The sequence below is a fragment of the Hylaeus volcanicus genome, chromosome 7 (genome assembly GCF_026283585.1).
Source record: "Hylaeus volcanicus isolate JK05 chromosome 7, UHH_iyHylVolc1.0_haploid, whole genome shotgun sequence".
In the NCBI taxonomy this organism is placed as follows: Eukaryota; Metazoa; Arthropoda; class Insecta; order Hymenoptera; family Colletidae; genus Hylaeus; species Hylaeus volcanicus.
In genome coordinates, this window is record NC_071982.1 from 14,930,104 (window position 1) to 14,957,172 (window position 27,069).

Sequence of the window (27,069 nt, forward strand, 5' to 3'; positions counted from 1 at the left end):
ACGAACCAAGTCCTGCCGTGTTCACCTGCATTACGCGGAAAGCAAAACGTAATCGCGTGGTATTTCATTTTGAAACGTCGTCGCTTTGGAGGCACAAATTTTCCATAAAATTTACATCGCCCATGTCGTCCTTTAATTGAGCTCCTATTCCCTCTTCCACATTTTTCGATGGGTTCAAACTCACGTCGATATAAATTCCGAGCATAATTGGACATGCTGTTTTACGTCTACATGTCAATTATCTCGATATCGAATGTCTATTTTTGTCATTTAATAAGGTTTCGCGTATGCCGATTTGCTAGATATACAAATGTCACGATGCCAATACATTTACAAGAATAATATTTTGTGATTGTTAAAATGTATTAAAGGTGTAAGGTTATAGAATAATCAGTCGTACAAATATTTTTAACGATAAGCTTTAAGTTAAAGATTAGCTTAAAGCTAAATTTCTTGATTTAGTACAGTTTTCAAGTGTTCAACATTTTTAGTATTCTTTCCTGACGCGAGTAAACGGAATTGTATTATCTTTCAAGAATAAAATTATATTGTACGTATACATAAATATATATGTATACATATTACATATATATACCACGTACATTATATTTTCTATACCACGATCGATGGACATTTGAACAACGCCATCTTTTACGTTTAAAGCTCTTTCACGTCAAGTTTCGAAGAAATCAGATATATTCGATCCTGTTCGTGTTTCGAAAAAAGAAGAATGCCGAAGCCTCGCCCGGAAAACGCTTTTCGCCAGCCGTAGCAGGTACGCTATTTCAAATAATAACGAATCGATCGTAACTTTATTTCGGCAACAACACTCGTCCGTACACATCATCGGAGTTGAAAGCGTAGAAAGGTACACTTACCGGGATGAAAGGGGAATATCGAGTAACGATAAAAACGGACTTCCCGTTTCTAGCCCATGAAATTTAAGGGTTACTCCCGCGAAAAATATAAAAGCAGCCGATGCCGAGGTGGTGGAAACCCGGTGCGGCGAAGTGCGCGAACGAATAACCGAGGCACCGACGGCCGGGATCTGTTTTGACGCGCGTGAAAAGCGAGGCGAGATTGTAAAAACGGAAGAAAACAACCCCGGGTCCCTCTCGACGTATGACGTAGCGTTTCTCCCGACGCTGGCACGTTTCGTGGCTAATGCCCCATGCGTCGTTCCTCGAGTTTCGCCCATCGCGGATCGCAATTGGATTTTACGGTACATCAAGTGCGCAAGTTCTTTCTCGCGTTACACGGCGCCGAGTATACGGCGCTATGCATACCGCGCGCTACCAACTTTCGATCGAGAGGCTTATGCGCCTTTATAGGGTATCGCGATAAACAATTTCATATTGCCGTCTTACGGACTTGGGTATTTTATCACCCCACCCTCCGCCCCGTTGCTGAAAAAAGTATACACACAAATGATAGAATAAGAAAAATACAAAGATACGCTTTGGCGTTCTTTGCGTCGATATTATAAATGTTTAAATTTTCTACGTTTTCAAGTTATGTGTATCCACTTCAACACATAACAGTTGAAAGCCATTCTGACTAATGCGTACACTTCTTTGTTAAAAGAAATATTCTTCGACTGACTTTACAATAAATACAAACACGTTATCACGGAGCAACATGAATTTATTCCTACCAGTTTGCCTAACATGCTTTTGTAGGTCGTATGAGCACGTCGATAAATTATACAGGATGAGACAAACTCGGTGGCACAAACATAAAGGGTGTAATTCTTCTCATAAATATGATTAGAAGATATGCCATCAAGTTTCGTTCAAAACACTCGATAGGTCTGACGACCTTGTCACTGTCTGACCATTGCTTACTGTTTCTACTTACATTTTTACAAATTATTAGAAGATCCATCTACTTCAACTGGGCTTTATTTACCTTTGAAATAGTATAATCAATGTATACTAAACGATGCCATACCACCAATAACGTTTATAAGTGTTTATAATGTTCATTCATGTCGTTGCAAGTGGAAATAATGAGCGTTGGTCAGGCGAAATGGTCTAAGCGTTGGTATTCACCATCTAATGCGTATTTGATGAATTTTAAATTGTACCGTAAGTTTACCTCGTATGTTCATTTGCCATAAATGCATAAATATACGCAGCCTAATCATGACAATTGTAATTTCAGTGTTTTCGAACGTCTAAACGAAGAAAAGGATAATTTAATTAAGAAGTTCAATTTTTCGAAATATATTGCACAAGTTTCCACCATTGGCAGCTGTTTCGTCTTAAAAGTTTCGATAAATTTACATTTCACAGATCATTCTAATCTAGTACGTATGTTGATCTAATACGATGGGGGAAAAAAATAAACACGAGACGATCATCCTGTTATGCAAACGTTCGAACATTATCTTTGGATACGTTTACGATTGGGTTACTATTCAGTATTGCAGAGTCAACACTAGGGACAGACTTGGCTGCGTTGAGGGTTGACCGAAGGGAGGTAGTTATCCGGCAAATAAAGCATGGCCAAACGTCGAAGGACACTTGTGACACGAGCAATTTTGGATCAAGTGGCCCGTGTGACAGTCGAACGACACTCGATTTCCTTCCTCACGGACAGCTCTACAGTGGAACTATAACAATGGGTCGATTTCCCTGCCCCAACTGTTCCTAAGCCCGCCCTCCTTTGTCATTGTTCTGTTGTAATCCCTTTTCGTTAGAAAAATTATAAACAACCCTCGATTCTGTCAAATCTAACATTTTTCTATCTCCCAGTCATTACGAATTTACTAAGCACTAAAATATTTATTGACATCTCGACTACTAGTGCTAGCAAATAGTGCATAAAATGAATAATAAAGTATTGTGAAAGCATAAAGGAATTTCATACTAGTTTCCTCTTACAATTCAAATCGCCATTAAAACTCCAATTTCGTTGATTAAAGAAAATTTAAACCCTTTCTTTTTTTTTTTAATTGAATCCACTACAAGTGATGAGACTGTATCGTAAATTATTTTTGCCCAAAAATTAAGAAAGTATTTTAACCGAAATGTTTAAACTGATGTTCGACTTTGATCGTTATGAAGTGCTTTAAAGAAAAAAAAAGGGTACTGAAAAGAATGTCATTGAAAACTGTGAAAAAAATTGTTCTGCCTTCGAGTGACTACGGTCACCTATTAAACTCGGCTCCTAAATTCTCGGATTCTCCCGGCAGTGGTCTCAAGAATATTTCACGTAAGTAAATGCAGAAGTCCTGGTTGCCGTGGATAAACCGGCGTGCTCGCGGCTAAAGCCACGGGGCATGATATACAAGGCTCAAATTATCAATTCGAGCCATCCGGTCCCCTTATTCCGAGACGTTACATGTTGCACGTATTTGCGCCCGTTTGCCTAATGCAACGGCCATAGTACTTACGATACACGAAACCATGTTTGTCCGTGCATATGCTTCCTGCGTTCTAAGGCGCGCCAATGCTCGAGTATACTACTGTAATATGCGACCGGGTAACAAACGACGGCGGAGGATAGCGTTCACGGAATGGACAGGGGGGAAAGACTGAGAGGGAAAGAGAGGGGGAATGGGATGACTGTAAGGACGAAGGTAAGGATACAGAGGAACAGAGAAGGACATCTGATACTATAAGAGGCGAAACGAAATATGAGATATCAAACATTTCTCTCGGAAAAGGAAGTACGGCAACAGAGGAACGGGGTTGTTGTAAAATGGACGAATCATACCGCGAAGAATGCAGGGGTGGTTTTTAAGATTCGACGATGGGGAATAGACCGAGTCTACCGCTATTACTCTGAACAAATGTAGTTTCCATTTAAAAATGAGAGAAAGAGAAACAATTCTGTAGCTCCTTTTTGAACATTATTTATAAATCTACAATCAAAATGTGGAAATAGAAGTGGAACAAATTATACCACCGTAACCGACATTTTTGTTATTTATAAAACAAAACCCTATAGCCTCTTTTTTTTGAAACAATTCGTACGTTTATAAATACACATACGGAAATTATTCTATTCTACAAATTTATATGTCTCAACGCTCGAAAAATACAGAAGGAAAATGCGCAAAAGGATACAATATAAAAGTCGAGGTAGAATACGGTAGTGGTTGAAAATATACTCGAGTCGAGAGCAGAGAAAACAGGAACAAATAACAAAAACAGGGAAAACCATAAAATGTTTAATCAAACTAAGAGGAGCGTGTATGTTAAGTAAATGCATCGGGAACGCCTTCGAAGGAGAGAGATCGAATCGAATCGAACAACAAAGTTTAAAAGTCCGGGGGATACGAGGAACTAAAAGACGAAGTGGAGATGGGAACAAGAACAGCTTACGAATGCGAGAAAAGACCGAAGCGGAGGATCAATGGTGAATTCGAGAAGACAGGTGCGAGAAGGAAACAAGGTGAGGAAAGGATCGGTTAACTGTGAAGGGAAACAACGTGAATAAAATGCGACGAGGAAAAGGAGGAGAGATTACTATGCAGGATAGCGCGAGATGGAAGACGAGTTTGCAGGAATATCGTCTCGGAGCAGGTGCAACGAGATCGCTCGCATCCCTCGACGTGTACCATATTTACTCATCTACGGATAGGTGGCTGCTAACCTCCTCGAGTATTTGCCATCCAAATATTATCGACGACCCTGCCAATGTCTATGCAAATACATATTTCGATCGAATAATGTTGCGAAAATTAGACCTTGCTAAAAATCTGTTTCGTTCTTCGAGAATTTTAGTGGTCTACATTTTAATTTCATTTTACATGTTTAGCGTAAATACGCGAGTAATATACAGGATGGCCACGCTAAAGTGTGACAGACGCATATTTCAATAACTATTGATGACACGAAAAAATTGTTTAGGCGTTTCTCAACCATTTGCACGATTTCATCGCATCGTTCTGTGATTGGTCGACTACAGCATCTTTCACATCAAAATTTTGATACAGCATTTTGTCCGTAAAAACCACAAATTTGTTCACAAGCCTGCGCAGCATTCTCGCCTCGATCGACCGACAAAACGCCACGAACTTTTTCGAATACCCGTTATAAAACGAAACGTCGGATACGTTCGCGATCGAAAGAGGTGTCCCGACGAGCAACGAAACCGAAATTTCGAAAGTTCGAAACGCAATCCGTCTTTCCACGGTGGCCCTTATGACAAAGAAGAACGCGATAGATCATTGTTTCAAGCAGCTCGTGGTTTGAGCAGTCGTCTCATCGGAGAAAATCACGCTCGTTCTTCACGATTGATGCCGGCAATGTTTCTTTCCCCGAAGGTTGGAAGCCAAGAAGCGTATAAAAGTCCAAACGTTATAGGAAGTCGATGGCTACGTGGGTGACCAGTGGAATGAATCCGGATCTAAGGGATAAAACGAAGAAAGAAGTATCCTTTCCTTCTTCTTTCCAATCTACCGTTTACTACATATCGCGCGTTTTATTTCGCCTTCATCTTTCATTACGCGCAGCGAACCTTCGTTGTCCGTGTTATTCGACGAGCGGGGTGTTCCATTCCTCGGTAAAATTATCGTCGAGAGTCTACGAGGAAAATTGATGCCTCGAGACGTCTACTTAACCCTTTGACTAGGACGGACGGTGCCTCGTTTTTACATTATTACCAAAAAACCAGCGATCAATCACAGAGCCCGAGCAGCCTATGGAACTTTGTTGCCATAATAAATGTCACGAGTTTACCTCGTGAACGACCGACAATCGTAGCGCGAAGCTGGGTAATTATTTTGAGAAGCCCACAGATTTCAGCCGTCTGGTTATCCAGTCACGCGATTGATATCAACACCGTTCTTACCGGACATTGACTCCGTTGAAAGCGTAAAAATCCAAGCGTTAGAAGCTGTCGAATGAATCCAGCCTCGAAGGATAAGACGGAAGAAAGGATTCGCCCCCTCCTAACCCCCTTTCATCCGTATCCCCTGGCCGTTCACTTCCACCGCGCTTCTTTCTTTCCGCCCGCGGCCTTTGACGTTCTTCTTTGCCGGATTTCTTTGCCAGTTGTACTCGAGAGACAATCGCGACCGACGGACAATCGCGCGGACCAATCAGTCCCGCATTGAGTCCCGGGCCTTCCACTTTCTGTGCGGCGCCGGTTCCCAGCACCGAGCGCGAACGAAACTGGACGAAAAGATGGATTCCACGGGCGTAGATAAGAAAGGAAACACGAGGCGCGGAGGAAAGAGGAGGAACGAGGCACGAAATGATGTTCGTGTGGCGACTTAAAATCAGCTTTATCGGGTCACACCTGGCGCGCTCCGCTAGCAATCTCGACCCATCGATCGGACATGGAAACGACACCACGGTCGAACGATAAACGGCTTAAGAAGGAAGCTGCAGACGGATGGAAAGGGCGATGGATGGAGAGCGGGAATTGCACGGAATTAATAATATATAACATTCAAATCTACGTGTCTCTGTGATTTTCCTGTAACTCTTGCCAATTCTTTCGATTTATGGGGCTTAGTTCGTGGGTATTTTAGCGGCAGTTGGTATTTTATTCATGGGTAAATTCAATCTTTCGGAAATTTATAGTGGAACGTTTGTATGTAGTTATACCGGCAGGCCCCGGGACGGCTTCAGCCGTGCTAAGAGCGAGTTGAATTTAGATTTTGATCTTAAAATAATTTAAACCGATCCTAACGTTTAGCGTAAGGCGAGTTGATAAACAATATTTTTTGTTTTTTGATTCGGTGTATATACGTATAGACTTCTTGGTGTCTCTACTCTGGAGCAAGCAACATATAGTTGGCATATAGTTGAAGTTATATTTTCAAAATTGCCTATTTTTTTACCTGAATATTCTTTGTCAAATCCTTCTAAAATGTTTGTCTTTTTATTCCATTTACTAATGAAAAGTGCCTGTATCGACCTCGAAAGAATTAAATTCGATTTCTTAATATGGTTTTTTTAAAATAGCGTAATTTCAATCATGTACATATGAATATACAAACATCAATTTTTATATATATATATATGATATATCTATATATATATATATATATATATATATATAGATAGTTTTTCTGCGATATTATTTATATTTAAAGTCTGCGTGTTTGTCTGGTTTGTGTCAACATTTGCGAATTACTGCCGGTGCTTTGTCTGAAACTTTTTGGAATATAACCGCTGCACTAAATATCTGGAACCCTTTTCTCGAACGCTCCGTACATATATCACTCGCTACCTCGGCGTGGCAAAAAACGTGCCGTGTTTCACGAATTTACAGCCGCTGACCATTACTCGAAAGAGCGTTGTGTAGTTTCGCCTTAAAACGACAAGCAGTTGAGACGCGACAGTACAACACGCGACAAGAACAAAAGACATTACGCTCGGAACAGCATGGAATGCATAAATAATTCTGGCAGGGTTCCTCGATTAAGGTCCGCGACGACGATCATTAACGTACGACGTATGCCCCGACAAATACGTACCACTCTTAATACCGTGGCACGCTAACGGTTTTTCATAATTACAGGAATCATCAATCAACGTTGGATAATAATCAAGTGCATATTCAATTAATTCATCGATCGTGTACAAAATTAATCGCGAGTGGAGAGAAGGATTTAATTGCGATCAACTGCAACTGCTATTCAAAAATAGAATTGAATCGTCATTGATTTCCACAATGTCGGAATTGAATTATTATTGGCAATTGGGAATTGGCAATAAATCAATTGTAATTGCCACAGGCAATTCATTTCTGCACTTTTTAAATGTCAATTATAATTGCTACAAGTAATTGGTTTTACGTAACTACAGAACTCGTAACATGTTAATAATTGACAAAAATTAGTCGTCAATTAACGATTCAATTACATTTATCCCGTAGTTGTTCGCGGCTCAGCTACGTGTAATGCACGTTGCGTAACCACTAACAGTCGAAGCGACACGAACATGCGCCTGGAGGAAATTCAACGGCTCCGCCCAGAAGGATTCCTTTTTGCCGTCCACGTGTATGTTTCTGTTGCCGTTTAATCATACCCTCCAGTGCGTAACGTATAAATGAAATGTAAATTCGTGTCGGTGCTTCTCTCCTTCGATGGCAATCGCGAATCGAGTTAACGAGTTATTTAACAAGGACAAATTGGTGACTCCCAGGTACCGAGTTCATCGGCTGCTTTGTAGGGTTTAATTCGACTTGATGGCTCGACGAGTGGGTATCTCGAAATGGGAACGGGTATTAATGAGCCTTGTACCTCTGTTTTGCGGTAAGATTCATTAGTGCCTTCCGTTTCACGAATGCGATAAAGTTTTACTCTCAGGTCTCGTTATTAATACGACAAACTAGTTATACATTTCATGAGTTTCATTTTATCCTCAACGAGAAAAATTATTTCTTGTTTATGTCTGCGGGTATGAAAGAACGAGGCATTAGATGCTAGTTGACATTGTTTCGAGAACATTTTGTAATATTCTATTCCTTGAGATTCAGTGACGTTGATTTCCCGGCCATTAAATAACTTGATAATTTTACAAGGAAAACTTTTACAAGATACATCGACCTAACCCTTATCGCATGAATTTTATTTTATATCCGTAAAGAGAAATTATTTTTTCGTTTGTTTGAATGTAGATATCAGGCACTGAAAATTAAAAGTGAGTCGCGAATAAAGAATATCACATTCGTTCATTCCCAAATGTCATCGGGAACAAAGGATAACAAACGTAATAATTCATACCGATAAAATAGCATCTGCTCGGACATGCAGCATTTAATCTCATGAGCATTCGTGCTCTACAAAGATAAAATACCCCAGTCCGAGTAATAAAAGGACTTTATCGACTGTTTCCTGCTTTTCAGGGCAATCGCTACCAAAGAATAATCATTCGGTCCGATCAGCGATGTGTCTCGATACAATCTTCCTACTTTCCTGCCGGTGGAGTTGCCCCCTAGATTAGAAACCGAAGCGGCGTTATCGGCCGGTCTGCGTCGGGATTCACGAGGATTCAAATATCTCTAAGCAAAATTGCAATCAGCAAAGGACTGCATGAAAGGAGAAGCCACGTTCTCGAATACACGACCACCGATCGCAACTCAGCCGCGATGATCGCGATTGCGGGAGAAACGTTCTGCAACCTCTTCTCGGTGAAAGTCGATTCCACGATGATAAAGTGGAAATATTAAGATTTCGAATCGGAACCTTCGATTTACAACAAATTGAATACCGTAAAAACCTTCTCCGTGAAAAAATACGTATCTGTGCCAAGTTTCGTGATGATCGGTCAAACATCCATTTTTATAAATAAAATACCTGTAAATATAAATAGAATATAAATAGAATAAACATAACTATTCTTCTTACACTTCATGTTATATTTTCAAGATTGTCTATTTTTTTAGTTGAAGATTCTTCGTCAAATCCTCCTAAAATGTTTGTTGTTAATATGTTTTTTAAAAATAGCGTAATTTCAGTATTTATTGAAACGTCTTTGTATTTTCGATTCGACGATTCCTGTCTCTCTCTCTCTCTCTCTCGAGGTGAACTTTTTCGCGTCTTATCGGCATCGCCCGTTCCCTAGACAACGCTTTTTCGTGGGAAAACAGTGGTAGGGGATGGAAAACGAGGCTATAAATGCAAAGCAATAACTACGCGTTGGTAGGGGTTCCTTCTGAAGCAACGACGTCGCGGAGGAACGTTTACCGGTTGAAGAACTTTTTGCATTCCATCTTCAGCTGTGATTGCCGAGCTTTTTGTCTGACGACGGCATTCCTACCGGCGAACGCTATCTTTCACGCGCCACAGCTCATATTGCATTTTTCCATCCCGTTTATTCGAAACACGGGCTCTCTGTGGTTCCTTTTGTCGAGAAGCACTTTATTCCTTCATCGTGTCACTTTTACTATGCGCAATACTAAAATTGACTTGTGTGTACAAACAACACTAAAACGTAATTACAAAAGGTACGGTATTAAAACGAGCAATAAACAAACAGTGAATGAACAGTAATTTCTAGTATTATTCATGTCGTATAATAAAAAATTAGCGCAACCATGAAAATATTATTGCTCGCGTTCAAATGTCTACGCCATCTACAACTCTTAAATTTCATCAAGAACCGGGACTCGAATATTTTCAGCGGCGATAACTCGGGTTTAAGTGTTGGAACTACCCTCAAAAGTTTCATCCGTCTGACGCTATCTTGGAAACTATTTGAAACACAAGGAAATTATTCGGGCGAAATTTACACGGTTCTTGATGAAAAATAACGCGGTTCCCGCGAGCGTTATTAAATCGTAATATGATGATATGTTGAATAATCATAAATGGATTCTAAATTTAATATTACTCGTATTATGTACGTTATATGAACTTGTATTACGGTTAATTTAGATCATTTTCATTAAAAATAAATTACGCACATTCTTGACATATAATACATTCTTTATGATTCTTGATTTTTTTCATTTCAGATCAGCAGAATGGCCACCAGAGTGGCAACTATGAACGTACTTAATTTGATTGTTAAAAATAAACGATGTACTTTCCTGGAACATAAGTCCATACATAAAGAAAACGATCCAGAAGGATACCTGAAAATTGTCGCTCCGGACTAAAATGCCCCTTTGAACTATCTCACGTGTTCGTTCGCTGTTCAATTCACGCCGAATTCATGGCCGTGTAACAACCCCGTTCGCCAATTATTTATCGTTCATAATCCCCGCCGAATCCGCCTAGATTTAGCAAACTCCTAAACCCGACCCGACGCGGATCAAAAGACCGGCGACGAGAAAAGAGGATTATCACGGCAAATTAGTCGTCCGAATGTCGCCGCAATTAAATATCAAAAGCGATACGTCACCGGGGATCGCGTCCATCCATTACGCTCTATAGTTGATAGCGGCATCGAAATTGCCACGGGTTTCCAGTATATAATCAAAGCAAATTCCCGATAACCGGTATAACGATGTAAAACGGACACAAGGCGACCGCTTTATTCCATTATCCTTTAAAGCAGGAGTAATGTCCCGATCACCCCCTCCCCCACCCCACCCCACCCCCCAACACCCCCTCCTACCGATCCCCCGTCCCCGAAACGGAGTAAATTGCTTGTTTTATATGCAAATCTCTTTACTCTCTTCACCGCGGTCGGAATTATAGCCGCACGATAAACATGCTGCCGCGATCCGTCCGATAATCGGCAATCGGTGGCCGGGGCAGCCGGCAAACATCGACGCCCGACGGAAAATCAGCGAGCACACCGTGTTACGTCACTTTACGCCCGCGCATATTACAGTTTCTGAAATTTGCATAGGCGGGGAAAGAGACTCGTCGATGTCGATTGCTGCCCGTTCGATCAAAGAGGATGTTTCTCCGTTGAAAGCTCTCCGGTGGTTTTTCTTTTTTTCTTTTTCCCTGGGCTATAAATCGCGAGCGCACCGCTCGTTCCTATTTGCGAAACGGATTGTTGGAGGAATTAATTAATTGGCGATCGATATTTCGTGGGACGGAGAGAAACATAATGACCATCGCGGGATACGAAGGAAATCGGACACCGGTTCTCGTAAGGACAATTAATCCTTCGAGCGATTTCTACGTTGCTCGCGACTGCTGCTGGCTTCGATTGATTGTTAACCAACTTTCGAAATTGTTTAACTGTATATAAAAAAAAAAAATTGATTCAATTTTAAAGTAACACGGAACGAAATCGAACGACGCGTTACTTGGGAATATACCGACGCGGTATCGTCCAATTCCGTCCACTAAATTTGAAATCCGTTTAACCGTGATTTAGCCGTAGATACTATCGCGTATGCAAACTTCATTCAGGCGCGAAAACAGACTTCCTTTCAACCTCCATGAAAACACAATCAGGCTCAGTCCGCAACCACAAAGACCCACTCATAAACGGATTAGGAAACTAAACTACGCATAATCTCCCATTCGGGGCAAAGTACAAAACGCCGAGGACGATCACGAGAACCTAAAGATTTACCAAGTTTCGCAACTCCGTTTAATCCGTTCTTTTTTTTTTTTTTTCTTTTCAAAACTACCGCAGTTTCGAAGATTCCTCTCTGCACCGCTGAATAGAACAAAGAATCCGAAAGTGCAAGAGTCTCGCGTCACGCGATGTAAGTGGTTAATAGGGTCATCGTCCTCGGGTGTTACGAAAGACGCGACAGTAACTGCAAACAAAGAGGACCACCGAATGTTTCTTTGTTTGAGGTAAGGTCTGCTAGAATGGCCCTACTAACGAGTTACTTTTCTTCACTTTTAGGGCCGGACGGCGGAGCAGTGGGTAGCGTAAACGACTACCGCGCTGAGAGAGCTCGGGTTCGATTCCCGGCCGTCCGCTCCAGTTTTTCAAGCTACGAATAAAATATAAAAGTATCGAAAGCCTGTGGCGTAAGATGAGTAATGGAAAAATAAGATAACGAGGCAGAGAGAGGTCTTGTAAGAAAAAAGTATCGGGAAAGTGCAATACGTATGTGCGAATATAAAGTAGACTCTGTAAGCACTATAACAATAAAGGTCTATTTACACGTATCCGTAACGCGTCAGTTCCGTATCCGTACCGTATCAGTAACGTCACGAAACCACGGACAGAAGAATATTTAAAATCACTGACACTGATGGAACATTACGGAACTGTGAACGGATACAGAACTGCCACGTTACGGATATGTGTAAATAGACCCTAAACCAAACAGTCTTCACTTTTCCATCTCCAGGAAGAAAGAAACGGAATGTAAATAAAGATGAAAAGTTTATCTCTGGCGTATTATTTGTAACAAATAATAAGTTGCGTGTGTTACAACAGTCACTTTGATCGATATTTTCTATACGACGTGCAATGCGTAAAATTTGATTACGTCCTGCAACGTGTACATAGTACGAGAGTATTTTTAAAGCAGCTAATGCGGTGCGATTTTTAAAAGTCTAGCGGACGGCTAGATTGCTTTTCAAAGTTCCCCGAGCATGGAAAGCATTGGCAACGAAACTCGGGATCGAACTCTGAAGTCCATCTAAATCCATTACTGGCTAAGCCAGGCCGGTATCCATTCGGAAGATCGATCGCTGGCAACTTACACGAATCTACATTTCGTTTTAGCTTTTATACAAGAAGGAACTAACTGATAAATAGAGAGGCGAACGCTTGAGAATGTTTAATTGATATTTCTCGAAATTCAAATGTTAACAATAATAATAGTGAACTGGTGTATCCAATGTCTCTTTATTTCATAAGTTATAGCTGGAAGTATAAGAAAAACTTGATTTACATCGAATACTCAATAATATCTTATAGTCGACTGAAATGAATATTGTTTGCTACAATTAATATTTGGAGAAATATTCAGAAAAGTTTCATATAAAATTATTGGAACCATGTATATTCTATGTCCTTAAGATTTCCTATCTTCTCAAAGGTATATTACAATGTAACTATCGTTTTGGGAATAGCGAATAAAAGATATAAATTATTTGTGTTTACGTCTGAAAAGCATCGATCAAGGCCAGATATTTTCGTTGTCACCAATTTCCCGGTTGTTTGTAGCAAATTTTTTTATTTTTATATATTTGTCTATTGAACGGTTCAACAATGAAGATTTATGCACACAATTCCATGAGAATTCGTAAAAGCGCGGAGAGATAAATTAACGTTTCGCAACGCTGGGAATTTATTGATTTATTGAAAAATTTTATTTAAATGTATGAAGTATGGAATTAATATTATTTCGCATGTATATGATACACGTTTCCATTTGTGCTACTACATGGATTAGAAATTCTTCAAAAGAATCTTATTGAAAATATGCTAAGTATATTTTCATTTCAACGTATATTTAAATAACAACAAGTTTATGCGACATGTTTCTGAATAACTCGTATTATTTTAATTGAACCATAAACAGTTTTCATTTCAGTCTATTGTATTGTGTTACTCGCTGTTCAAGGTATAATAATTATTTATACGATATACATCTTTTTATAAATAAAACAAATAACTGTACATTGTTTCGTGTTTTTCAACGCAATCCTATGTAATCTAAATGCTTGCAGAGGCTAAATGAACAAATACCACATTTCATAACATTTCAAAAAACAACTCTTGAACATAATTTACTGTTTCTACTCCTTCTAAGTATTTCGCGAACCGAGACGAGCGACCAGGTTGATAGCAGACGCAATTTTAAGTAATTCAGCCACGGAGATACTGTTGCAGTGGAAAATGAGAAAACTTTAAAAAATATGTTCTCTCCGGATATAACCTTCTTAATGGTTCGCATCTAACGGTAATATACTCCTGGAAAAGTTTTACGGAGGTTTACTAAAATGGAGACGGATCAAGTTTCCTATTATTTTTGTTTGATCAAGCAGTACAATTAATAATATCGCCGATTAATCATTCGCGAAATTGAGGTCGTTTGGATTTTGAAGACATTTCTGGAAGCATTATTTCAAAATGAATCTTGTAATATATTATTTCTATACACAAATGAAATATGATTTACGTTTAAAATGAATTTTGTAATATATTATTTCTATACACAAATGAAATATGATTTACGTTTAAAATAAATTAGCTAGTTTGTATATAAGTAAATTTAATTCCTCGATAATAACATTTCTGATTAGATTTCTATTAGACAGAGCGAGACGCTTCGATGGAAACATTTTGGCAAAGCATTTCTTTTTACTTTTTTCAATTTAATTTATCCAAACCTAAGAAAGTATTCTCTTGAATCACTAAATAAAAAAGAAGGAATCTCAATTTATAGACCATTTTGAGAAGCAAACGAACATAAAAGTCTTTATCGAAAAAGGTTCCCGGTGAAATGACGCGTTAGTTAAAAAGTTAATTGTAAATACGCCATGTTGAATTCCAGCTGGGATAAGCGGCGTTCGAAACAGCAATAGAGAGATCCAACAGTTGAAAATCCTAGAGCTGGACCGATCTGACGCATTAGTCACAATTCGGTGGTAGTTTGTGGAAAATTTTCAGCTGGCTGTTCCCGTGAAAAGTTTGTCGTGGTTCCATTCGTTAACCCTCGTCGAACTTTGAAATACTCTGGGTTTCGTTTTTTTTTGTTCGCACCACGTATCAGGCCGTTAGTTTCAAACCGTCCGAATAGTTTTGCAATTTTAACCATCGTTTCGGAGAAGTGCCTTTTTTTCTAAACTTAGACCCCCTTTTTAAGCTATTCGCATTCGCTGTCAACCGACGACAGATTATTTAATGATCATAACGGAACTACAAAATTCGACGTTGATACGCGCGTCAGAGCTTCTTACTAATACAGGATCGTGTGCTACCACCCAGTGATTGTCAATTTGCGTCACGCCTGATCTCATATACGTAGATTGCGGTTACGCGCCTCCGACATCAGACTCTCTCCTACGATATATCGAATAACCGTCCTTCCCTGTAATTGTCGAGTTTTCTCAATATTTCTTTAATATTTTTTCGTGACACAGAATCACTTTGTAGCTTCAGGTACGACGCAAGTTAAGACTGAATTAGTTAACACTAAACCTATCGCGACCGGACGAATGGCTAAATTAAAATTTGGCACTCGCCCGAAGAAAACGGGACCACTAAACGCGACTAATCCTAACGCGTGGTACCAAGGAGAGATATTCGCACGAAAATTGCACTTCGCTAATAAAAACCTCGCGACTCCGTGCCACGATTAATATAAAACTCTCGAGGCTTTTCTTTCGCCGGTGTTTATTTTTTTCTTCACCAGTCCCGTGAAAAACGTCATCACTTCCCCGTGTACTCGGCATTACTTCCGCGGCGGTTTGTAGTCGCGTCCCGCCCTTTATTTCTAATCAAATACCTGTGGAGCGCAACGTTCACGTTCCCGCGAACTTCCTACGCCCGCGGTGAAAACTTTCGAAAGCGGAAGCACTTAAGTAATATAAAGTCTACCGAAATTAAAATTATTGGCGGAGTTTATAGCGGCGTCGCGTCGCGGTAAGGAAGTTCACGGGAAATTAACATCGCTGCGTAGTGAAAAACGGTATCGAAGTCCCGGATTGAAAGTTTCATATTGTATTATCGATAAAGCCTTTGTTTTAATTAGCAACATAGTTTTGTAATAAACAAATGAGGATAAGCTGGTGGGAAAGAATTTCGTTTCTTAACTGTTTACTTTGAAATGTTATTTAAGCAACGAAAGAAATTGATTTTTTTTTGAAGTTCCAGAGTAGCTTCTAGCTGCAACGAAAAGTACACTGTATTTATTATCAAAATATTCTGATGCCAACAAATATATTCTTCTTTGACATAATTGCAAAATTACGATATATACAAGAATATTTGAGAGAAAGCTAATTTCCGATAACAATGTTTTTATTGGAATTAAAGATATAGTTTCTATTAGAAACTATTGGAAATGGGGTATATGTAAATAATAAAATATTCAATTTACAGATTAACTTTAGGTTTATTTTCTAAGTTGGTCACGAGCAAACTGTGATCTGTTCTCAAGGAGGAGCTGCACAAGACTGACCGATGAACGTTATAAGAAAACCGCAGAAAGAATTGCTAGCTGTATACAGCGTAGTTTTAGCACATCTTAGTCTCTAGTAAACTACAAGAAGGGTCCTCTTCGGAGCGTAGGCCATAGCCTAAACGAAAACTGTCTCTTTCGTTATTCTGCAGTTACAGATATAACATATTCTGCATATATTCTCAGTACATTTATTTTCGTAGTAAAACAACATGTTGAATTTCAGTAAACATTCCAACAGAAACGAATGAGACTAACCTTCTCCAAAGAACGAAACTTTTATCATCTCCTGCGACGTAACTCGTCGTTGAGCAACGAATGATTAACTTTTCCGGAGGAAACGAACATTCCCTTGTAACTAAATGCAAGATGAAATCATAAAAACTGTTCGAGGCGTGTAATTTCGCTAATGACCCGTGTCAGCAGTTTATACCGCGCTAAACCTCTAATAAAGGAAATAAAGCTGCCGCGTTGCAAAGTAAAGAGCGTGGGATCAGATACGTAGCGTCAAAGAAACAACGTGGATCGTCACCGTTGACGTTATCATGCCAGCCGAGTACGAAAAAGGTAACGAATGCGCAACGTCGCCTCCGTTTCCGAGAAAGCCCTTTGAATAATTTCTCAGACGGCGTGTATACCAAATGACGTTAATATTTTCATCCGACGCGGCTGTACGAAATAGCGCGTATCGCGGCAGAACTATGACGTTATTACGTCATTATAACGAAATATTCTAACGAACCACGTATGCACGGTTCGCGTGTTGAAAATTATTCGATGTCAACGTTCCACACGGGGGGAGGGAGGAGGGGAGAGGGGGGGTGGGAGAAAAAGAAGAAAAAAGAAAGAAAAAAAGGCGGGGAATATTTCACGCGATATATTGACCCCGATTTGTCGACGGCGCCGCCCGCGATCGAAGCGTATTAACATCGAATTTTTCCGCGATTATGCGTTATTTACGAAACCTCGCGGCACCGTAATATCGCGAATTTATAGCAATTTCGCCCCCGGAGGTGGAAGGAGAACAGGAATGCTCCCTACCTCGGCCTTAAGTTGTTGCACACACGTAGCGAACGGATAGTTTCTCGGCCACGTTGTCGTGTTACATGCGGCGCCATAATGTTTGCGTCGCCCGTGATAAACGGCGCCTGGCGCCTTTTCATTTTACGCTAAACTGCGGATGAGAGCATTCTGCTCAACGATTCGATATTCCAACGTAAATATCGCAGGCAATGCTTGGAACGTCGGTCTTGTAACGGAAATTTTAATTGCACTTGATTGATATAGGATGTTTCTAAACTCTGGATACAGTGGATATTCTAGCGAATAAATTGTTAGGAGATTATTGTTCGAATAAAACGTTACGGACCCTCTGACTGCGAAGGGCGTGTGTATACGCCCTCGAGAAATTGGCTCGGAAACGTTTATATTCGTTGAATCAATTTTAAGGAAAGATCAGCTTATAGGGGATGAACGGACGAAACATTTTTATATGTGCAGTTTATTCATAGGACGCTTAGTTTCGAAAATAAAAATTGAATTAGCAGTGACAGACGAATTTATCGCTATCACGATAGACGTCTTTAAGCGAGATGCAAATCAATTGTTTTCCGGAAAACAAACGATATATTCGCGCAGTTTCCGACGGGGTACAGTTAGGAAACCATTTACGGAGAACTAGGAAATGCACAATGCTTGAACCACATTTGCCTGCAAGCATATTTACATGCAACAAAGCCGTAGCAGTTGCGAGAATTCAATCGTCGCGAAATTATTCTGTATTGTGTCAATTTTCGCGGAATTTATGTTGCCGCACCTCGAACCAGGTGTGTTCACAACAGAGATTGAAAACAGCCACGGCGAGACGTAATGCGGGATGACTGCGTTAACAAACAATTAATTTTACAGCGAATCGTGTCGTGTATTGCTCGGCAGAATTAAAAATAATTATCGGAGAAAGGCGAGCACACGAAAAGAAACTTGAGAAATGGAGCAAAATTCTTCTTGAGATTTATTACAGACATTAAACAAGCATTTCTTTTTTTTATCTTTTTATTTTTTAACCTCTTTACTTGTTTTCTTACCGCTGTTTAAAAATCGTACAAATTACTAACCCCACCACGGTGCCCAAACCTTTTAAATAATTCAAAGGAACAATATTAATTTTATTTTATTTTATTCTGCTTTAAATCGTGCAATTTTGTTTCGTTGTAGTTGTACTTCCACATTTGTAAAATAAATTTTTGCGAAAATCAGGCAAGTCGTGTTCCTGTTGAACATACCGTAGCCGTGAGGAGGGAATAGAAAGAGAAAAATGGAGGGCACGCATTAATTTCAATGCGGCCTAGATTTGACGGTATACGTGGAATGTATGGAGAATTCGGCTGTCAATAGTTATATCGCGGGTGGCACAGGCTGGGACTCCCGTCCTCTACGACATCGGACTGGACCGCAACCAGTTTATTTAATCGATGCATTATGCAAATTGACATAACGGCTCCACTTCGGATGCAGTAATCGACCACCATCTCTCGACTGATTCACAATAGGACAATGTGTACGTTGAATAATTGGCAGTAGCGTGCTGCGGCTTCGAAATCAAAGCTACTGAACTTCCCCTTCGTACCTCGCGTCTGGAAACGATGGACACGCGCGGGGATTTTAGGTGCGCTAGAATTTCATTATCAGAATCCTTCGTTAGGCGAATGCTTTGACGATCGTGCTTTCCTTTACCCGAATAGGTCACGTCCTATTGGCATTTTAACATTTTTAATAAATTCTTGATTTACACATCATAGTATTAAAATTATATCGAAACCTTTAAAGCGTGCAACCATAAATAGAACGTGCTTTTATGTTAGTAATATGTTCAGGCGTCATCAGCGTCGATGATTAACGACATCTCGAAGGCATACTTTGTAATTGTCAGTGTACTGTATACTTATTGGATTAGTTCTCCTGCAATGAATATATTTTATCTACGAAATCTTATGCTTTACGTATGCACAAACGTTTTCAATCGGATTTGCATGTTAAGCACGTTAGGCAAACACGCAGCTAAGACGCACGCTTCGGGGGTTGACTCTGCGCAGCATGCAGGGGATTGTACATGTTTACACTCAATTTGAATAGCGCAGGAGAGTTTGCAATTTATAAAAAGTATCGTTACCATCTGTGGAACCTTAGCTTTAAAGGGCATATCGAAACTAGATCTTGAAAAAGAATAATGATCCAAGCATAAAATCCTGAAAGGATTTATATATAATTTTAGGTGGCCACAATTTATCTTTAAGCAACGTGTTCTCAGAATGAATTATTTTCTTTTATGGCTCGACAGTATAGAACACTCGGTCGATACAACAAGCCGTCCTGACGGTAATGTAGGCCATTGTATCGACGAATCCTTCGATCAATTAGAATTCTACATTACCGAGTATTACCGACTGAACGTGTTGCGTTACCGTTAGAGCACTCCATCTTACTCTTTCGGTTTCCCATAATAAAAGCTTTCACTGTATAACTCGTGTCCTAACCACTTGTTGTTCCATCATGTGGAAATTCTCTTATCTGATCACTTTTGTCCCTCGCAATTAGTTCACATAACAGAGGTTCTACTTCTGAACCGTTAAGGGTTGAACATACTGCATTCGCGTATGCCCCATTACGATACATAAATGCTTCATAACAATTACGAGCCTGTCGACAGCGTCTTTATGGCTGACGGCTGACACCGCGGTGAGTTGTATTCCCGCATTAATTGGAAGCGTAATTGCAACGATAGCAGCGTTTGACGTAACGACAAAACCCCCGTTCTGTTGCGCAGGAATTCCGGGATTGATACGAGACCAGGTAACGTTTTGCAGGGGAAATAACCGTGTTCGAACCGTCGTTCGCGGAATTTTCGGTTCGAATTTCGTCGCTGAGAATTCAAATTTGAATCGAAGCCCGAGAATTAGAGAATAAAAACAAAATTCTGGTCATAAGAATAAATTCCTTCTCCGTGTGACGCAAACAAGTTAATCACACGACATATCCTACCATTTGACCTACACTGTACCCAGTATGCACTACAGTATTACCTAGTTCCACCCTAAACGAAATAATTAGTCGCGGGACATTCGCATCGCGAGCGCTCACCGAGTCCTCTTAATTGCAAACAGAATTACTCTTACGTCTTAATTGAACGTTCCTGGGAAACGTGGAGCAACATAAATCAGAAGTTTCAATCACTTACTCGGCTCGTCGACGTTCCCGAGGAAAACTTCCGCCGCGACAAACCGAGCCATCACGCTCATCAGCAAAAGCATCCCCTTCATCCTACGACTGTGTTTGGCCGAACAGTCCTCTCAAGCTCCTTCTCCTCCCTCGCTCGAATATCGTCCTCTTGCTTGGATAGCAAGTAGGTCGAGACAACTGACAAGTTTCGACGAATCCAGTCCTGGGAACGGCTTGGAACTCCTACGTCAAACCGGTCCTACGTCTTCCAGGACCTACCTGCGTCCGTCGCGCAAACTTCACACCGCACTCGCTTTTCCACAACTTCACACCCCGACTTCCGTCGTTCGTTGCTCGTCTATTATTCACCTCATCGACGTTTACCTCGATCGTGGAACAAATTGTCTAATTTCTCGACAGGGACAATCCGATGCTCCGAGCAACCTTAAACAGGATCACACGCTATCAAACGCGAACAGAATTCATCCATGAAACGTTTGAACAAGAATACATGGAAGAGAGTATGGAACAAATTGTCCAGAGTTGTTAACTTCGCGACGAGGTACCTTTCTACTAGTCTTAAACAGAATCACACGCTATCAAACGCGAACGGAGTGTCATTCACGAAACGTTTGAACAAGAATGCACCTCGCTGAGGGATCTCGTCCTTTTTTTAAGCCGTTGGTCATCCCCCATCGGGGCGACTGCGTGCGTTCTTTGTGGAGCGTCTTCGCCGTTATTAATGGGGCTACTCGATCGGTTAATCGCATGTTTCGTACACGGTTCATTAACGATGGCTTCGTACGCTGCTACGCTTCGCACGGGCGTCCGTCATCGTTCGTCGATAGTGACGTAACGGGCGTCTTTTTTAAAATAACTTGCGCGACGCGAATAGATAATACCGACGACACTGACGACACCCAAACGGCGTCATTAGGATCCATCGGATGCTATCGCGGTAGGATACGCACGCTGTCGTCGGTCCATGGTGTACCACGGAGGATCGAAGATGTTCCACGTACTCCAGCGGCGATACTCGCGTTTAAAACTTCCGAATCGACGACGGGGAGGAAATGTCAACACTTTAGGCTCCCATCTGCGTCTTCGCGACGGTTTTATCGGCGAGAAAGCGGTGGCGACCCTTGGTAGACAGGTGGAGTTGACCAGGTGGGGTCAACGTATTTTTATAGACCCTTCCAAAAGCTCCTCTGGTCGTTATGAAACCGATAGCGCTTAAGGAATTTGTTTAACGATTTCGAACTTTCTGTTGGTTAATCGCGACTGATTCGAAATTCCTATGGTGTCTGTCAAAACCACGAAAGGACAGAGTAGGAGCTGACACTGAGACGATGGATCGCAATTTTCAAACGTTGATCTAGTCCTGTCTGTGAGTTCACTGTTGGATTACGAGGAATGGTTCACGCATGAGGTTACTTTCCGTTGTGCACTTTTTAAAAAAAACGAGTTTCGGCAGTGGAAATGATCGATACGATAGATTGATAATTCACTGTGCGTGTCAGTTATCCCGGCGAGAAGGAGCGTAGTCCTTGCGCGAAGTAGAAGGCGCGCTCACTGCTGCGTCGCAGCAGGCCTACTGACAGGGGCAACCGAGCATTCGGCTGAGCTCGGTACGATTCGTGCGATTTCGCCACCCTCCGGCGGCAGCTTAAAGCATTCTCCGAGCACTTTTCATACCCCCCTCCCGCCCCTTCGCTGGCGATCACTACAGGCTATTCCCCTTGTTCAACCCCCAACGAACAGACAAATGTTAGAAAACGGTGCGAGAAGCTCGAACGTCGTATTTACTATTCATTCATTATCCCAGGGAATTAGCGGAGAACGTTAAAAACAGATCGCGAATCATTTGGACTAGTTGGAACGTGTCGGAGCGCGAACGGGGAACCTGTGAGTTTAAGAAGCCATGGCCGGTCAGAAATTTTGAAATTTTCTATTGCATTTGTTTATATTTTTTTAAAGCTACTTTCTTTACTCCACGACCACGTAAGACGCAAATACCTTAATAATTAGCTTCTTTAGCCTTCCTAATAGATTTTACACAAGTGGAACAGCAGTCTTCGACGTTTAAATGAGAATTAAATTTCATCTTGATCCCTGTCTAAGAGCCTTAACCTGAATCCCCGACAAGATTGAAACTTGCAAGTATACCACCACAAGGTATCAAACATTACATTGCATAAATTGAGACTTTAGAAACATGATGAAAAAATGAATTTAATTTACGCTGAGGAAACATATATATATCGACACATTTCTCCATAGCGATTTTTGTTTAAATCAATATTTAACGAGTTTATTATTGTATACTCTATGTACAAATAATATATATGAATGTTGCTGTGGAAAAAAAACGAATAGCATCCAAATTCAAAACAGCTGGATCGAAAGGGTTGAGAAACAAATTCAAAACTCTATAGTAAACCGTGAAACTTTGATAGATTTGTTCAGAGAATAAAATATCTTGAGTGAAAAGAATTAATGCTTTCGTTAATAAAATGGGCTGCGTTTAGGAGCGTTCTCGTAGAATTGAGCGTTCCTCGTCCAATTATGAAGCGCTGTACCTAGAACGTTTTGGCCTACATTCTCTCAAACCGAACCTCGCCATACCCGTGGCCCCAAGTTGTTCATAAATGCCATAAATGAAATGGAATTTGCTTGGGCAAAGTCACCCTAAATTGTCTCGTATTTCCTGGTGTAACATTGCCCGCGGAAACAAATTCGTAAGCAAATTAATTTCGATACATTTGCTCTAACGGATTTCCACCAAATGGAAATGCGAAATTAATGGGTTCTACGAGCATCAAAAGTTCATTACTCGCCTCGGGTTCGCTAGAGATCGCTATAGTGAGGTTAATTCGAGCTGATCTTTCTTTCGTCTCTCGTAAAGAAAAGAAAATTATACGAAGATAATAAAGTCTATTTCATCTCTTATAAAGAAATAATAAATAAATTCAAGTCTATTTATTAAAGTTGAAATACTTTAAAGATACAAATTTTAAGTTTCTGAAGTGAATGAAACAATTCAAAGCTTCTAAAATATTTAAGAGTTTTAAAACATTCAAGACTATTCAAGACTTTTAAAATGTTCAAGATTCCCAAAACGCTGAAAACCTCGTTCGTGACTTCGAAGCGGATTTTATTTTCAAAACAATTCCAAAATGACACAGGGGTCTGCATTCTTGGTCGTTGTACAAACAAAATTACTGGTAAGCCTGCCTAACAAGCCTAGACCATATAATCCCACTCTGTAACTTTCCTTCGTTTCCAAACATTAGTTTCTGACGCCAAAAGCTCCAACAATATATACAGGGAAAGTTTAATGTGTCAACAACCATAGTCAAAACAAAATCGATTTACCTTTGGAACCCACTAACGGGTTGTTCACTCGGTATCGTTGAACTAACCATGGCTCCATTTCTCGGCCCTTTATGAAAACCTATAAGCACATGGACTTCGTCTTTCGAACAGATAAACAGGATAGCATGTTATAAGTCTAACAGGGATATTTACACAAATCCATATTTTATATTCAAATATGCAGAATGTATGCACTTACACGCGCAATACAAACAGATATCTAAATGTACGGAATGTGTAGACGAATTTCTATTTTTTATATTCATCGTAAGTCGACCAATTCGATTGCCAATTTTTATTTCATAGACTGTTGTCTTTCATAGACAACGAAATAAAATTTGTCCTTGTCGTCAATTAGTATTAAATACTGTTTACAAAACTTACACCTCTCGAACATTCCAAAAATATAGAGAACAAGATACACCATCGTTTCTATTTAGTTAACAATAAAGTAAAAGTTATAATCTGTTTACAAACTCATTACCAAGGCAACGGTTTCCGTTTGCCGGGCACGCGAATGTCGCGGATCCGGAAACGGCTACGCTGTCACCCTCTATCGGCGACACGGCAAACTTATCGGTCACTTCAAAGCTCCGCCGGTTTTTGTTCAACTTTCCTCCGCCCTTTGTGACGCAAGCACAGCCGGGATCCTATTAAAGCACGCGAAAGGGACGAAATGGTTTCGTATGTCTCTAAATGTTGCAAAATTCTCTGCGAAAAAGTTACCCGCCGTCCAAACAGCGGACGCGTTTTTTCGCCCCATCGCGGGGAAAAAAAAAGTTTCCCGCCAGCGAGTGAAAAATCGTTCCATTTAAATGTCGAACTTTCGAATGAACATTTTCATAAATATGTATTCCGTGCCGGCACTGTCCCGGCTTTTGTCGCGCCTGGCTTTGCCGTCGCGGCAAAGAGAATAGCATTTTATTTTTTTTTTTTGTCTCTCCCTCGGAATAAAGTTATCAGCGGACGCAGTCGCGATACACCGCTGAAACTTGTTTATTGAATTACGCAAACCGAATGTCGTTTCGCGTTCGTTGCGTCCTGTAGCGCCGGTTTACGCGTATTCGCTGAACCTGTAAAAATATGTACACAGCGGGGGTTAAATCGTGTCGCGTTGCGCGGGCACGTAATATTTCGCTTTACGGAGGCCTGGTAAAACGTTTTATGCGCGCTGGTTAGTGGGATAGATTCGGATTCGATTTCGTAATGGTGTAGCGAGTAACGATTACTGACTGTAAGATCGAAGGAGCATCTATGTCGAGGAGAATTAATGGCAGTGAAAATCAATGAAGGACAGGTGAGGCCTCTCTTGACGACTGGGCGTTTCGTGTTTGCCGAACGCGTTAAGAAATTTGCTGCTTAAGAAACCTGAGTAATGAGAAACGCGGCTATCGATCGCGCGAGGATTCTTATCTCTGATTACGATCTCCCGAGTCGGTTACAAAAGGGTCCGTTGAATGAGGTAGGAAGTGCTACGTTCGTCACAATTACGACGAGGTTACTAAAAGCTCGGGAAGGTCGACAATGGAGTGCTCGAGAAGTTTATTGCTTCCGCAATAAGATTCTCGGGCGCACCCCAAGAAAGGGGTTAAGTTCAAAATACACACTGGTCAGATGATGCGGATGTCCGAAATTCTGAAATATCTTGGCGGAACGATACCGATGGTAGTGTCCCGACCAGTTACTCTTAATTTTAACAGCGAAACGTCCCCATTCGATTGTCGTTTTGCGCTTGGAACTATTTTCTTAAAAAACGAGGAAACAAAATCTATTTTGAGAATGTTTCTTTCTGTTGAGATACGATCTTAGGTTTGCTCGCTTATCTTCTTAAATAATCGAATTTTATGTGAAGTGTCCTCGTTCATCTATCTGTCGTCTACAAATGCTCCAGAAATCCTCTTTATCGCTTTTTTTAAACGACTTTCTTGATTGTACATCACTCTAAATGTACCTCACACGCTCTCCTTCTATGCAACTCTACCTCGAACTTTGTTGTTTACGTTGCGTATATACGGTATGCACACATTTTTGAACATGCAGTCTTATCTTGTTTATGTCCGTGAGCTAACATAAAAGATAAGATATATTCGAGTCCTATAAATTCAAACACGAATTTTCCAGACTTTTGTTATTCACGATAATTAAAAGATTTAGAGTTGTTTCAATATTTATTCAGAAGCAATGTTTGTTAGACTTATTTGTCCCCTCAGAGAGGACATCCGAGTGCAAAGAGTTAAAACGTTACCACGTCGTTTAATTTGATTATTAAAAAAGAAAGATGCACGAGCCAATTCAAGTTCATGATTCCAGCAGAAAATTTCCAGGACTTTTATTATTCACAAAAATGAAAAGATTCCGAGTCCCTTTTGTTGTAATCCGCAATAAACGTTATCACGTATACAGGCGCGTGCTCGTGCATTACCTGGATGAGTCCAATTTACGAAATTACAAGCACTCGGCCCTCCTCTGTCCGAGACACAAACATGGAAAACAACAGAAAAGAGTAGCGAGACGAGAGACGTTGATCCCCTGAACGTGGGAAACATTTCATGCCACGATTCGGACGAACAAAAGGACCGCCCGAAATATGTGCTGCGAATGCGCAAATGTTTTTGGTCAGCATTAAGAGTCAGGGGAAGAAACCGCAACGCTAACAACTGTTTCGAAGAAAAATATTTGGCGGGTGGTAATTGTGCCAAAAAGTAAATTATTTATTTTCTACTCTTAATAATTACAAAAATACCCCGAAAAAATATATGAGATGCAGTTTATAAGTACGAATATTTTCGTTTCTGCAGACTTCAATTATCTGAAATAGCAACCAAGAAAAAAGATAATAAAGTTACGGATGTTTACCCTCATATTAACCTGTAAGTGACACCTACCAAGAAAATCAGGAATGACGATCGGTTATTTAGCTGACACATGTAAAAGTTTCAGAACGTTCGGAGTTCTGGAACATGGTTAAATAATTAAAAAGATACAAAAATCCCATGCGTTACGCTCCGTAGT

General features: G+C 40.5%; 1 protein-coding gene across 1 annotated transcript in view; it reads right to left on the reverse strand.

The window, feature by feature from the left end:
• LOC128879283 (hemicentin-2-like) overlaps positions 1 to 22,259 on the reverse strand; it is a 41,551-nt gene extending 19,292 nt beyond the window's left edge. The window contains exon 1 of the mRNA XM_054128273.1: positions 20,702 to 22,259. Within this exon, the coding sequence (XP_053984248.1) occupies positions 20,702 to 20,783 (82 nt within the window). The 5' untranslated portion in view covers positions 20,784 to 22,259. The remainder of the gene's footprint in view (positions 1 to 20,701) is intronic.
• Between the last annotated feature and the right edge of the window lie 4,810 nt (positions 22,260 to 27,069).